We start from the raw sequence: 16,296 nt of genomic DNA, 5'->3' as shown, positions 1-16,296 counted from the left end.
CCAAACGTCACTGAAATGTGAACTCTATAGATCCTCTCCTGTCCCTTGTACCAGTAATACCACCTTACACTTCAATTTTTCCTTATCTTTCCCCTCAAAAACGTGACTGTCAATGCTGAGAGCCAACACTGGCTTATCTGTCTTTACAGCTCTGAGGACTAGCAAATTGACTTACATACCTAGAAAGGCCTTAGTAAATGTTTGCTGAGTGAATGAATGAATGAATGAACTCCTCTCATAACTGATGTTCTAGTTTCTGTTCCCTTCTGGCCTGAGTGATCCTTTTAAAATGCATTTTTGTTTGTGGCATTTGTATGAGTTTTGTCTCTTCAACTAGTCCCACATCTTTGAGAGAAACAAACCATTCTGTGTACATAGCAAGTATCCAATAATCATTTGTTGATAAGGAAATTAAGGGGAGATTAACACTCTGAATTTTAATGAACAGTGAAGAGGCTTATAAGATAGGTTATCTAGAGTCCCAGGAACTATCTTCCTATTTAAATATGAGCTATATCCAGAAATAAAATCATGTGAATAACATCCTATGCCAATAAAACATACAGGTATATCCCAGAAATTTGCTGGTTCTGTTCCAGACCTCTGCAATAAAATGAGCATCACAATATAATCAGTCTTGAATTTTTTGGTTTCCCAGTGCATATAAAAGTTAGTTTACACTACTCTGTGAACCAGACTAATGCCATCTTAGACAAATCTGCCATGACCACTCTGTGATCTAAAGCCTTCCAGAGCAGTCTTCCCTGCCCCATTCTGTTTTGCCACACGCTTAAGCACACCCTTGGCGCATAATGTCCTTGATCTGCTCTGGAGATTGGACTATGATTCTCAAACATTCCTTCCCAGGTGGTCTTCCAACCTGTACTCCTCAGCCTTTGGGCGGTAAAAGCAGGTCTTATAGGAGGTAGAGTTGCAGAGATATACTTGCTTGCAGCTGCCCAAGAGGGACTTCTGTTCAGAAGCCCCTTTAAACCATTTTTTGTCAAGTTGGACTTGTTGGCCTTTTTCTTCAGTCTTATGGCTCCTCTGGCCTTTGAATATCATTTTGCCTATTACTTCCTTTTCACAGAACAGTTGATGAACCAGCCAGGAGGAGCCCAGAGACTGAAGAATAGGCAAGGGAATGAAGCTTCTTTTGGGGGAAACCCTGGAGTGGCTGACCACAGCAATGTGGGAAGGCACAGTCTGTCTGCTTGATGGCTATGGATTTCTGCATGGGGACACTCTGAAAATGCCATATGGATTAGAGCTATTACAAATAGCTCTAATATCTAATATCTAATATCTAATATCTAATATGTAATATCTAGTAATCATATTGCATGATCCACTAGGGTAAGGAAGGCCACCAAGCAATGGTGGGTTGGCTGCTCCTGTGGGCTCTCCAGGACGCCATCAATGCCTGGTTAGGGGCAGAAGTGAAATAAAGGAGCTGGAGAAAGAATTACAACTGGAAGGACAGGAGACTATCTACATCCCTTTTGGGTCCTAATTTGGTAGATACTATCTAAAACCAGGATGCACAAATTGAGACTTTAGTGTGTCTGTCGCTTTGTTTGCCCTGGAGGGCATAAAATGTGGCAACCTCAGATTACAGCCATCATTTGAAGCCAGTCTGGGATGCTAAACCATGGAACTCATGGGAAACATCTTTGTATGCCAGGAAAGTAGGATGTGTTTTCAGTAGGAGAAGGTATGAAAAATGGAGATGCTTTTTTATTGAGGAATAGAAAAATAATTTTGTCCTAAAGAGGATCTGATAGTCTGGAGAGGAATAAAAAACAGGACAAAATCAGAATGGAGAAAATTGTAGAAGGTCTGTGGAAAAGGAATATTTGGAAAGGAATTTTATGTGTGACCAAGCTGGCTAAGATTAAAATGGATTTATATTAAAATGAGTTTTAATATCAAAAGTAAGTTGATGAAAAATTAGAATCTGGTTTTCTGTCTGTTAAAAGGACATATAAATCTTAAGTGTTTTTTTCCAAACATAAGTGGAAAAAGCTTAAGCCATCTATACAGTTTACCTTACCTTACCTTATTCCATCTACCAAAAAAACAAATTTAGATGCAACATTTGAGTGAGTTTTGTACCTACTTCATGGCAGTAATTTTAAAACAGAAGCTATAAAGTTTCTGTATCTGTATGTATGTGTGTCCATATGTATGTGTTATGTAGTATTTTCTACCTCTGGATGGTATTGCTAAAATTTGTATTAAAAGAAACCTCTATTTAATTGGCTTAAAGAAAATTAAGCATTACATAATTTAAATTCTCAAATATAATAAAAATTAACCCAAATGTTCTTTAAGTTCATGGGATCTAACCTAATTTTTCTTAAAGTTTTAAGTTTGTTGGTTTAATTAAAACAGGTATGTCTTCAGAGTTATCAACATCAAATATGATTCCAATAATCAAATTTACTAGTTAAGTTCATGTTCATCTATTACAGTTTGTCAGCAAAAATGACTTAGAATGTTGGTTGATTTTGTCTAATGTCTTATGAAATTTTCACAGGTCATCTAGACATAATTGTTAGTAATACAAAGACTGAACAGATAAAAAGTTTTAGGCAAATTTTTAATTAGCTTCCCAAATCTTCCTGGTGTCTTGGAACCTTAAAGTTTTGCTAAGTGAAGAATGCTGGTATAAGAGTTCACAATTGCTTACTTAGTTTTTACTAGAAATTAAGGTTTCTGAGGGTTAAGAATTTTATGTAATATATGTAATCAAAGCTGTTAGAAATAAGGTTACTCTAAAACAAAGGCGCCATTAGGGTAGCCCAAAAGCAAATGTGGCATAAACTGCTGGCAGTGGGCATAAACAGAGAAAAGACAGATTGCCAACCAAATACTGTTCTAGTGGTTTCAAGGAAGGAGTTTACTTCTGCTCAGCAATTTAAGCCACTGCCCTCTATCCACCCCTGGGAAAAAAACTAAGCCACAAGTGATTTCTTACCAGGGCCAGGTACCCCCTTGCCCGGAGAGACCAGGGATGGGACCAAGGTTGCTTCCATGTAAGAGTAACAGGGGGCAACAGGAGGTCCCGAGTACAGCTCACAATTTACTGGACACCATAAAATAAGCAAAAAACCATGTCCTGAGTGGATACCAGAGCAGAATGTACCCTAATTCATGGCAATTCAGAATGGCATTCAGGGCAGCCACCAACACTCATGGAGGGAAAAGCCTGGGTGGCTCAGTTGGTTAAGCATCTGCCTTTGGCTCGGGTCTATGATCCCAGGGTCCTGGGATGGAGCCCCAAATTTGGCTCCTTGCTCAGCGGGGAATCTGCTTCTCCCTCTGCCTGGTGCTCCCCCTGCTTAATGAGCTCTTTCTCTCTCTCTCTCTCTGACAAATAAATAAAATCTTGGGATGCCTGGGTCACTCAGTCAGTTAAGTGTCTGCCTTCAGCTCAGGTCATAATCTCAGGGTCCTGGGATCAAGTCCCACATCAGGCTCCCTGCTTCTCTCTCTGGCTGCTGCTCCTCCTGCCTGCTTGTGTGCTCTCTCTGACAAGTAAATAAATAAAAATTTTTAAAAAAATAAATAAAATCTTTAAATGATCCACTGATGTTGCCTTACAGAGAAGCTTATTACAAATACTCTCTTTTCGAAAAGGCTAAATTTATGGGAAAGCTGGTTTTAAATGATCCACCGATGTTGCCTTACAGAGAAGCTTATTACAAATACTCTCTTTTCGAAAAGGCTAAATTTATGGGAAAGCTGGTTTTAAATGATCCACTGATGTTGCCTTACAGAGAAGCTTATTACAAATACTCTCTTTTCGAAAAGGCTAAATTTATGGGAAAGCCGGTTTTAAATGATCCACTGATATTGCCTTAATAAATAAAATCTTAAGAAAAGAAGAGCATAAGGGGAAAATGCACAACAGTGTGCTTGAGAATAAAAGTCCAACTGCTCCTTATGAGGTTTTCGTTTCTCCAATACTGAAGGATATATTAGTCATAGATATTCTTCTGGGAAAAATTACTACAAAGCTCTGTAGGAGAATTTCACATTTGACTTACAGTAACTAAAAGGATCTTTTAAAAAAGATTTTACTTATTTATTTGAGAGAGAGTGAGTGAGAGAGAGAGCATGAGAGGGGAGAAGGTTGAAGAAGCAGACTCCCCGTGAAGATGGGAGCCTGATGCGGGACTCGATCCCACAACTCCAGGGTCATGACTCAAAGCAAAGGCAGTGGCTCAACTGACTGAGCCACCCAGGTGCCCCTAATTAAAACTATTAAGGGGAAATGCAAGTTGGGATCCCGTATTACTCCCTCCCAGGTTATAAATTAAAGCGATACTGGTTGTTAGGAGGATTTAAGGAAATACCTGCCACTATAGGGGAATTAGCAAGAGTACAAATAATCAGCCCGGCACAAATTCCCTATAATAGCGCTATATGGCCTGTGAAGAAACCAGATGACATCTGGAGAAGGACCGTAGATTATAGAGAACTAAACAAGGTTGTACTAATATTACCCAAATCACTGAACAGAATGTACATGGTGTATGTAGGCTCTTACCATGTGGTTTCAGATTTAGCCAATGCTTACTCCCCCCCCGCCCCCGGGTGGCTCAGTCAGTTAAGTGTCTGCCTCCACAACCTCAGGGTTGTGGGACTGAGTTCTGCATCGGGCTCTCTGCTCAGGGAACCTCCTTGTCCCTCTCCCTCTGTCTGCCCCTCTCACTGCCTGTGTGCTCTATGTCAAATAAATAAAATCTTAAAAAAAAAATTTATTTGAGAGGGTATACGCATGCACATGAGCATATGTGGGAGGGCAGCTAAGGGAGAGGGAGAGAGAGAATCTCAAGCAGACCATGGCTGAGCACAGAGCCTGATGCAGGACTTGATCCCATCACCCAGAGATCATGACCTGAGCTGAAACCAAGAGCTGAACTGACTGAGCCACTCAGGTGCCTTCCCCTGCCCCACCCCCAATGCTTTCTTTAGTATCCTTTGCATCCCGAGTCACATGAGATGGTTGACAACAGGTATTCCAGACATCACCACAAAGATATTTGCCTAGCTCCACTATCTGTCATGGTAGGCCTGCTCATGACTTGTCTTTATATCCACCACTACTCATGGTTAAAAGGTACCATATGTCAATGATGTGATGCTAACCTTTGGAGACTTCCGTTATTGTCTTTACTTGAACAGTCTCTGCTCTCATCTGAACAAGCAAGGATGTGCCATCAAGCCACAGAAAAGTATAAGGCCCTGGGCCAGTAGTCAAGTTTTTGGGGGTTACCTGGTTAGGTTAACTGACAAGACTCAGTGACTGACAAGATCCAACAGTTTCCCATCCCTCAGACAGTTAAGCAATTGCAAGGGTTCCTAGATCTCCGGGGTACTATAGGGCCTTTAGCCCAATTTAGCACATTGCCTACCATCTGGTGAAAAAGGAAGCCGACTGGCATCAGGAAGAACATCAAGCTGGCTTTGATGAAGCTATTAGTTACTCAAGCACAGGCCCAGGAATGCCTTTACCTAGTGTCCTCATGACCCTAGATGTGACCAACAATGCCAAATGGGATAAGCTGGGCATTTTGGCAGGAACAGCACAGAAAGTTAACCCTGCCGAACTTCTGATCACAACTCTGGAAGGGAACAAAGATCCAATATTTTCCTACGGAACAAGTAAGTATAGGGGGCTATAAGGCCCTTCAACAAGTAGAGCCCCTAACTGCCACTCTTCCAGTAACCGTCCAGACTGGGTTGCCTATAACAGGGTGGCTAGATTATATATTCACAAGACTGGCCGTAACACAAGCCCCCACATTGCAAAGATAGCATGCTTACCCACAACTGAGTGTGTTCTTGTCAACAGTCCCCTGGGAGCTGAATTACATGGTATTTTGGAGCCAGAAGAATATGAAACCTTTAATGGCCATCCCCCAAAAGCCTCCTATGGAAACTTCTCACAAGTAAAAGGCACATATCCTATTCCTGAAAATGCTTGGTATATGGGTGGCTCTCCTAGAAGGAATCCTAGTCACTAAACTGCAGGAATAATCCTACTCCAGACTGATACTGTCCAGTTTGAGATTGCAGATAATAAAAGCAGCCAATGGGCTGAACTGAGAGCTGCCTAGATGGTAGGTATACATGAACTCTGACCCCTTACCCTCTGCATGGATAGTTAGGCTTTCTATAAGGGCCCAATGGGCTCAGGCTGACTGGGAAGTTTTACAGAAACCATTATGGGGAGAATTATGGAAGAATATATGGAATATAGGACCCTGCTGCCTCCCATACTGTTTTCCATGTCTCAGTGCATAGGCCTGTCTCACACTATGGGAATACTGAGGCAGACACCTTAGCAAAAAGCAGGGCCCTTACCTCCATGCAAAGTTCAGAACTGGCTGCATGCTTTTATAAGCAGTGGGCATTGCAATGTAAGGGGGATTGAAACATAATGAGGGGAGCTGGCATACCCCTTTACTATACTGACTTCCTAGCAGTATCAGTAACTGATCTGCTCCCATTTGAGAACTAGAAAGCTCCACACATCACAAGATACATACATCACGCAATCAAACTGGTTTTAGATTGCCAAACTGATTATATAAGCCCTCTAACCATAAGTCAAGGGAAAAAGAACACCCTAACTTGTGTGGCTATAGCCAGGGCTCATCTAAAACCTTCCCTGTAAAAGGGCCAATCAAAATGCTGCCATCAATGCCCTAGAACAACTTAGTGGCATGTACAGATATCCTCAAAGGATAGACTGTGATATGGAAACACATTACACTAGATATGATGTGAGGACGTACATTGGTGGTTTCATTTTCCCTATAGTCCAGAGGCCACCAGGCTAACTGAAAAGAAGAATGGCATTCTTAAAGCTCAACTCAGAGCTCTCTTACAAATGCCATGGCTGCATGGATAGACAAGTCTTGCCAGAAACCATACACTTGTTAAATTCAACTGAGACCATCTGTGGTGACCATTTCTTGCCACAGTAAGAAATGCTCGAGAGAGCTAAGGAGGTCCCCATTGTTCCTGCTGGAGTTGGGGCCGAAAACAGTCAACACATACATATTCCAGACAAGCACCTATACTGAAAGGCTTTAAGTCGCCCTTCATCGTTGTTTGTACCACTTTTAATTTTACATGTACAGGCTGACTCTTTGGCCACAGGGCAACATGCCTGGTATGTCCCACCTACTCGTGCACCACAGGCTACCTCTGTGCTCCTGACAAAGGGCAAAGGCAATAACAACATCTCAACAGAGGGAGAGAATCTCCCCTAGACAAGTACCTACTACACATTTATTCTTTTATCCTCAGCCTGCTGCTTCTCATGTTCTGATAAAGGAGACCCTTTCCTGCAATGAACATAGACATATATGGATGGTTTACAATGAGATTCATGCTAGATATGTGGTTTGCTCCCCTTTTCATAGGTCTCTTCTCCTGTTGCTATCTACATACTGTGGTTTATGCCTTCAACTTGAACATAGTCTGGCAAAGGAAGCTACTGACAAGTGCCACTCTCTGATGGCTGAGGGAATACTGCAGAAAAGGTGGGCATGAGAGATTGTGAGAGCCAGATTTGAGAGGTGGAGTGTGTGAACCAAACTAACGTCATCTTGGACAAATCCACCATGATGACCACTCTGTGATCAGAAGCTTTCTTAAGCACAGTACCCCCCACCATATTCCTTCTGTTTAACCATACCCTTCACTAGATCCTTAGGGTGTAATGTCCTTGATCAGCTCTGGAGATTGGACTATGATTCTCAAACATTTCTTCCCAGGTGGTCTCCCAGCCTTTCCTCCTCAGCCTCTAAGGCTATAAAAGCAGGTCTTATGGGGGGTAGGGTTGCAGAGATCAACTTGTAGCTACTCAAGACACATCTCTGTCTGCAAGTCCCTTTAATAACCCATTTTTTGTCAAGCTTGACTTGGCCTTTTTCTCCAGTCTTATGGCTCCTCTGGCCTTTGGAGATCACTTTGCGTGTACCACCCTTTCATGCTGGTCTATTAAGTGTGCAACAGCATTATGTCTAAAAAAAGTACATACCTTAATTTTAAAATAATTCATTGCTAAAAAGTGCTAACCATCACTTGAATTTTCAGGGAGTTGTAATATTTTTGTTGCTGAAGGGTCGTCAACGTTGATGCCTGCTGACTGACTGGGGTGGTGGCTAAAGGCTGGGGTGGCTGTGGCACTTTCTTAAAATATGACAACAGTGAAGCCTAGCACATCAAATGACTCTTCCTTTCACAAAGAATTTCTCTGTAGCATGTGATGCTTTGATAGCATTTTTAAAAGATTTTATTTATTTATTTGACAGAGAGAGAGAGATCACAAGTAGGCAGAGAGGCAAGCAGAGAGAGAGAGAGGGAAGCAGGCTCCCCACTGAGCAGAGAGCCCGATGTGGGCTTCGATCCCAGGACCCCGAGATCATAACCTGAGCAGAAGGCAGAGGCTTAACCACTGAGCCACCCAGGTGCCCCTTTGATAGCATTTTAACCCACAGCAGAACTTCTTTCAAAAACTGGGAGTCAATCTGGGGCACCTGGCTGGCTCAGTTGGTAGGGCATGCAGCTCTTGATCTCAGGTCCATGAGTTCAAGCTCCCACACTGGGCATAGAGAGCTTAATTAAAAAGAAGAGACAAACTGAAGTCAATCCCCTCATACCTTGCTGCCTTTTTTAAATTTAATTTTTTTAGTACTCTCTATACCCAATATGGGGCTCAAACCCACAGATCAAGAGTCACACACTCTTCCAACTGAGCCAGCCAGTCACCCCCTTGATGCTGCTTTTATTAGATCAGTTTATGTGATACTCTGAATCCTTTGTTGTTATTTCAACAGTCTTCACAACATTATCACAGAAATAGATTCTATCTCAAGAAACCACTTTCTTTGCTCATTCATAAGTAGCAAATTCTCATCTGTTAAAGTTTTATCATGAGATTGCAGCAATTCAGCCACATCTTCAGGCTTGCTCCACTTGTAATTCTAGTTCTCTTGCTAATTCTCCCACATCTGAAGTTACTTCCCCCACTGGTCTTGAGCCCCTCAAAAGCATCCATGAGGGCTGGAATCAACTTCTTCCAACTCCTATTAATGTTGACATTTTGACCTGTTCCCATGAATCGTAAATGCTCTTAATGGCATCTAGAATGCCAAATCCTTTCCTGAAGGTTTCAAGTTGGAGCAAGGTCCTTACCCTTTAGGCGGAAGAACCTGGCCAGTGAAAAAGGAAAATTCCTAAACATACTAATATCCAGGGTTCCTTCAACAAATGCTCTACTGGATCACCTTACGGTGAAACTCCAAGTCATAAATCCTAATTTCACTCTTAGAGCTTTCAATTAGCTTTTCAGTTTCCCATTCCTAATTAAGAACAGATAACCAAGGATTACCAGATAGTTGAGGAAAAGAGACCAAAAATCAGAAAAAAGCACCTTAAAGGGAAAAGACTATGCAAAGAAAACAAAACACTACAAAATATTTACTAGAAGGGATAAGATAGGGCACCCATGAAGTAAGAACAGGGTACTAAGAAATGAAAACTCAAGAGAAGGGCTAGAATATAAAGATGAGAAAAACTCAGAAAGTGAAACAAAATAGTGAGAGATTAAAAACAGAAGTGAAATTCAAAAATTAGAGGACTAGTCCTCTCAAAAGAAAGTTCCAGAAAGAGAACAGGAACACAGAAGAGGGAAAGCCTCAAGAAAACAATTCAGAACTGAAGAACATCCATTTTCATATTGAAAGAGCCCACTGAGTGCCCACTATCACAGATGAAAACTAATTTGATACACCACTGTGAAACCGCAGAACACTAAGGACAAAGAAAAGAACCTACAAAAGCTTCCACATCCAAACCATCAAGAATCATAATGGCTTCTCAAAAGCAACACTGGAAGCAAAAAGAGAATCTGGTAAAATTGAAAAAACTCATCCTCTCTGAACCAGCAATTTCACTCCTACATATATAACCCAGAAATTGTCCACATATGGGGCGCCTGGGTGGCTCAGGCCATTACGCAGCTGACTCTTGATTTCGGCTCTGGTCAGGATCTCAGGGTTGAAAGATCAAACCCATGGTTCAGCTCTGCACACACTCAGCACAGAATCTGCTTGTCCCTCTCCCTTCCTCTTTGAGCCCCATCCCCCCACCCACCTCACACACCTGTGCATGCACTCTCCACCTCTCTCTTAAATAAAGAAATAAAATCTTAAAAAGAAAAAAAAAAAAAGAAATTGTCCATATAATAGCTGGGCTAAATGTACAAGGTTGTTCATTATTTCTAATAGCCCAAACTGGAATTAATCAAAATGTTCATCAAAAGAGAAGTGATACAATAGCCAAACTACGGAAAGAACCTAGAAGTCCATCAACAGATGAATGGATAAAGGAGATGTGGTATATATACACAATGGAATACTACGCAGCCATCAAAAGAAATGAAATCTTGCCATTTGCTAACAACGTGGATGGAACTAGAGGGTATTATGCTTAGCGAAATAAGTCAATCAAAGAAGGACAACTATCATATGATCTCCCTGATATGAGGAAATGGAGATGAAACGTGGGGGGCTTGGGGGGTAGGAAAAGAATAAATGAAACAAGATGGGATTGGGAGGGAGACAAACCATAAGTGACTTTTAATCGCACAAAACAAACTGAGGGTTGCTGGTGGGAGGGGGGTCGGGAGAGGGGGGTGGGATGATGGACATTGGGGAGGGTATGTGCTATGTGAGTGCTGTGAAGTATGTAAATCTGGCGATTCACAGACCTGTACCCCTGGGGATAAAAATACATTATATGTTTATAAAAAAAATTTTTAAATTAATTAAAAAATACATTAAAAAAAGAGAAGTGATAAATTGAGGTATACTCATATAATAGAATACCATAAGCTTTTATGAAAGAAAATTTTTAAGTATTTTATTTATTCATTTGAAAGAGACAGTGAAATAGAGCAGGAACAAGGGGAGAAGCAGAACCAGACTCCCCACTGAACTGGAAGCCTGATGTGGGGCTCGATCCCAAGACCCGGAGATCATGACCTGAGCTGAAGGTAGACGCCCAACCATCTGAGCCACCCAGATGCCCCAAGCCCTTATGAAAATTAAACCATAGCTACCTTCAACAATACAGATCAGTACTAACAATACAATATCTTACAAATATAATGTTAAGCAAAAGAAGCCAGAAACTGAAGAATTTATACAGAATGATTCCACTGACATAAAATCAGTAACAGGCAAAAGTAAACTGTATCATTTAGTGATACATATATAAATGGGAAAACTACAAAGAAAAGGAAATGATTAACTAAAAGTTAAGGGAAAGGCTGAGTTGTGATTGGAGAGAGAAATATGGCAGCTACTGGAGTGCTCTCTATTCTACTTTTTGACCTGTATGGAGATTACACAAAGGATTGTTTTATAATTATTCATTAAGCCATTAATATGTTTTATGCACTTTTCTATGTTGATGAATTTGATGAATTTTATAATAAAAAAAGAAAAGATGATAATGGAGCAATGCTTGCAAAATTCTGAAAGGAAATTATTCTCAATCTAGAATTCTATACCCTTCAAAATTCTAATTTTGAGAGTAAGAGACATTTTCAAACATGAAGGCTGGGGTGCCTGGGTGGCTCAGTGGGTTAAAGCCTCTGCCTTTGGCTCAGGTCATGATCCTGGGGTCTTGGGATCAAGCCCTGCGTCGGGCTCTCTGCTCAGCAGGGAGCCTGCTTTCCCCTCCACCTCTCTGCCTGCCTCTCTACCTGCTTGTGATCTCAGTCTGTCAAATAAATAGATTAAGAAAAATATATGATGGCTCAAAAAAAATGTGTCATGCACATTTCTTCAGGTAACTATTTGAGTAAGCCCTCCATCAAAATTATCACATACTCATAGAGAGATGAAGACTTCAGATCCAGAAAACACACCCTAACACAGAGGTACAAGAAATCACAGGAAAAATAGAAAATACCACTATTCAGAAGCTCCAGGATTACTACTGGCATAGTAGTACCAAAATAGTACCAAAGTAGTAGCAGGCATAGAGGGCACTTTAACAACTGTCATCACCTTGATGCTCCACTCCTGTACAACCTCTTTAACTGACAAAAAGTCCTGTAAGATATGTTCCACCAAGAGGGTGTAAACCCAAAGAAGATAAAAGAGATCTAAGACACAGGACTCAGGGGTTCCTGGATGGCTTAGCTGGTTAAGCAGCTGACTCTTGGTTTGGGCTCAGTTCATATTCTCAGGGTTACAGGATCCAGCCCCATGGCAGGCTCCACGCTCAGTGCAGAGTCTGCTTGGGATTCTCTCTCTCCCTCTCCTTCTGCCCTTTCCCCTCATATAAATAAATCTTTTTAAAAAATAAATAAATATATATTTTTAAGGATTTTATTTATTTGCCAGAGAAAAAGAAAGAGAGAGAGAGAACAAGAATACAAACAGGGGGGAATGCCAGGCTGGGGGAGCAGCAGGCAGAGGAAGAAGCAGGCTCCCTGCTGAGCAAGGAGCCCAATGCAGGACTCATCCCAGGATCCTGGGATCATGACACGAGCCGAAGGCAGGTATTTAACTGACTGAGCTACCCAGGTGTCCCTAAATAAATTTTTAAAAAAGGAAAACAAACAAACAAACAAACAAACAACAACAAAAAACAAACAGTAACTCAAACCCAGGAAGAAAGGTAAAGAAAAGTTCCACAGTGATAGCTGTGTAATAAGCTAACCTAAGAGAATCACTAACTCCTGGAAGGATAATCTCCAAAGGTGGAGGTATTTGATGTAGCTACTTTGTAAAAACTGAGAACCATGTGTACATGTGGAAGAATTAGCAAAAGAATAAAACTAAAGAGATGACAAAGCAAATATCAGCCTCCAGAAAAATAAAAATAAAGAAAAGAAACAATCATAGTACAAACTATTGATCACTGAGAAAATTTACATGCACCAGCAGTTTTTAAAGTGTGGTCTAAAGATCCCTCAGTGTCTCCTTTCAGGGAATCCATGTGCACCAAACTATTTTCATAATGATCAAAGACATTTGTCTTTTCCACTGTGTTGACATTTGCACTGATGGTGTGAAAACAATGGTGGGTAAATCTGCTGGTGCATTAGGACAAATCAAGGCAGAGCACCAACTGTATTTATTAGTAGTAGCATTCTTCACCACCTCATACTTGCCATTTGGGGGGGAAAAAAGCCAACATAAGAATGTCCTTGACAGGGGCACCTGGGTGGCTCAATGGGTTAAGCCTCTGCCTTTGGCTCAGGTCATGATCTCAGGGTCCTGAGATCGAGTCCCACATCAGGCTCTCTGCTCAGCGGGGAGCCTGCTTCCCCCTCTCTCTGCATGCCTCTCTGCCTATTTGTGATCTCTCTCTCTGTCAAATAAATAAATAAAATCTTAAAAAAAAAAAAAAGAATGTCCTTGACAAATCAGTAAAAATTTACAAATTTTATTAAATCTCAAATCTTGAGTATACATATTTACATTTTTAAATATTCTGTGTCATTAATGCATAAAGTATTCTGCATGATGAATTGTGGTAATTGGAGGAAAAGCTCTTGTGTTTGAGTTGCAGATTGAACTAGCCAAATTTTTTTTTTTTAAAGAAGGAAGGACAGGAAAACTATGTTATTTGGGGTATTTGATAGATATTTTCTAAAAATGAATTAGGGGAGCTTATCATTTTTGAGAAATATAACTGGCAATATTTGTTGTCAATGATAAAATTTGAGCTTCTGAGTGAAAATAAGAATTGTACCCATCACCACGAACTTGATAGCTTCTTAATACTGGTAAGATTGGTGATGACATTAATAAATATTATTTGGAAGATCTGCTTATCTCAGTGAGCCAGTATTTTTCAAAAATGACCAATTCATGATGTTTAAAAACCAGTACTGGGTAAAAATGCCATTTATAGTTCAAGATAGATCAATAGAGTAGGAAAAGTTTACTAATGTGGTTTCCAATAAGCTTTAAGTAAACATCACTTGTTGAGTTTTAGTGAAATAGCAAAGAATACCGACAATTATCTGGAAAGGCTATAACATACTCCTACTTCTTCCAATGATTTATCTGTGTGAGGCAGGTTTTCTTCATATATTTCAACTAAAAAAAATATACCACAACTGATTAAATACAAAAGCAAGTAGATATGATAATCCGGCTGCCTTATAGTAAGCTGAACATTAGATTTTTTAAAATGTAAATCAGTGCTCATTCTCTCACTTTTTTGAAAATATAATTACTTTTCATAAAAATGTTATCTTAGCATATAACAGGTTTATTATTTTAAGCAATAAATGAGTATTTTTAAAAATTCCTCAGTTTTAATTTCTAACACAGTAAAAATATTGAATGATAAAGCCTACATAAACAAAACCTGTTTGGGATTTTAAGAATATAAAGAGATTTTATCCCCCGGATATAATTTATTTTTGCACAGGCATAAATTAGAATTGGGAGGTAAAAAAAAAATTAAGAATCAATAATGCGGGGGCTCTGGGTGGCTCAGTCAGTTAAGCATCTGACTCCTGATTTTTGGCTTGGGTCATGATCCTAGAGTTGCGAGATGGAGCATCACCTGGAACCTGCTTAAGATTTTGTCTCTCCCTCTCCCTTTGCCTCTTTCCCCATCTCTAAAAGAGAAAAAAAAGGGGGGGGGGAGGAGAAACCATAGTGCAGTGTTTGTAACAGGGGGATTCTGAAACCAAAAATTCTCAAAAAGTTTGAGAACTGCAGGCACTGGCATCATAATAAAAACCAAATATGGATTTAACCAAAATTGTTAACTATTATTTTGGGAAGCTGGAAGAGAAGACGGGTCAATAAAAGATCATCAAGACCCATCAAGATGGGTCAATAAAAGAAATGTGCTCTGAGCTACTTGCTAGAGATAAATACTTTGAAGATCCATGGTTCCACTTATCTAACAAACCTCATTTCATTCTAACCTGTAATGTCTATATTCCTTACTCCTTAAAAAGACAGAGATATGGTCTACTTCAATTCTGCACTTTCAAAAGGTCTCATTACAGCCTGTATCATACCGCAAGTATTTACTAATTATTTAACTCAATGAATGGAAAAATGAATGTGATAATCCATTCACAAAATTAGGTCATATTAGAGCAAATAAGAGTTTCTTCCATTTTTCAAACTTTTATAGCAGAACTGGAAAGTCCTGTTTGAAACTTGAATGACAGATCATTGTTCAGTGTATTCTTAGGTCAGTGATTCTATGACTCCAACGTCACTATTTATTATGTAAATACACAGGAAACTACATATACACATACACATTTGTTTTCTTACCTGTTGTAACTTACAGCAAATACTCCTGAATTTCCATAACAAATATTATTTTTTTCTCTCCCCTACTTCCCCTGCTTTTCAGTTTCTGTTGACTTCAACCCGTTAGTCCTTATGGATTATACCTTACTTTTGATACCATTACCCATCTTTAGGTTAGCATGGCCAACAAAAGACCCTGAACAGTTCCCAGAACCTACAGAGAAACTAGAGAAAAATAATCTTACCAATAGTATGATTCCCATAAAGAAGCTGCTCCAAAATTGCCGTTTTCCCCACAGATAACAAGCCACAGACCACAACCTTGCAGCCCTTTCCCATCTTCTCTCAGGATATGCCACTGTGAAAAGAATAAAAGATCTGTGAAACTGTATACTGTTTGAATCAACCGTTTTTCCTTTTTTCTATGTTTAAATAAGTCATACATATGCAAGGGGAAATGCCAAAAATAAAAAAGGATATATAGAATAAGGCATAGCCTTCCAAACCCCATTCCTAGTCTGCCATTTGCTCCTTTAGAGCAATCAGTGTTACCAGTTTCTTACACATTTTTGCAGAGGTAATCTAGATAAGCACAAGAATACATGTAGATACAAATATATGTTTCTTTAAAAAAAAAAAAGACACACATTTTATTCAAAGAATATTTCAACACTAAGTCTACAGAAATCTAAATCAAATCCTAGATGAAACAAATCCTTGAAAAACACTGCCTGCTCATCAATATTTACCTGGAAAAAGCCCAATATTCAAACAAAAATTTAAGGAGGCATGAAGACAAAAATTCGGATAGAGAATGGACATGATTTTAGAGAAATATTAATGCTATTAATGCCATCCGTCTTTTCTCAGGAGAGTGAAAAACTAGGCTCTCTTCTCCATGCTTCTTTTTGAGTCATGCTTTTTTTTTTTTTTAAGATTTTATTTATTGGGTGCTTGGGTGGCT

The 16,296-nt window shown here is 39.8% G+C and overlaps 1 protein-coding gene across 1 annotated transcript in view; it reads right to left on the bottom strand.

Moving 5' to 3' along the window:
* NKIRAS1 (NFKB inhibitor interacting Ras like 1) overlaps window positions 1-16,296 on the bottom strand; it is a 29,707-nt gene that overhangs the window by 7,628 nt on the left and 5,783 nt on the right. Inside the window, exon 2 of the mRNA XM_032330115.1 lies at window positions 15,578-15,690. Coding sequence (XP_032186006.1) covers window positions 15,578-15,671 — 94 coding nt within the window. The 5' untranslated portion in view covers window positions 15,672-15,690. The remainder of the gene's footprint in view (window positions 1-15,577; window positions 15,691-16,296) is intronic.

The sequence above is a fragment of the Mustela erminea genome, chromosome 1 (genome assembly GCF_009829155.1).
Source record: "Mustela erminea isolate mMusErm1 chromosome 1, mMusErm1.Pri, whole genome shotgun sequence".
Taxonomy (NCBI): domain Eukaryota; kingdom Metazoa; phylum Chordata; class Mammalia; order Carnivora; family Mustelidae; genus Mustela; species Mustela erminea.
This window is presented reverse-complemented; position numbering and strand designations above follow the sequence as displayed.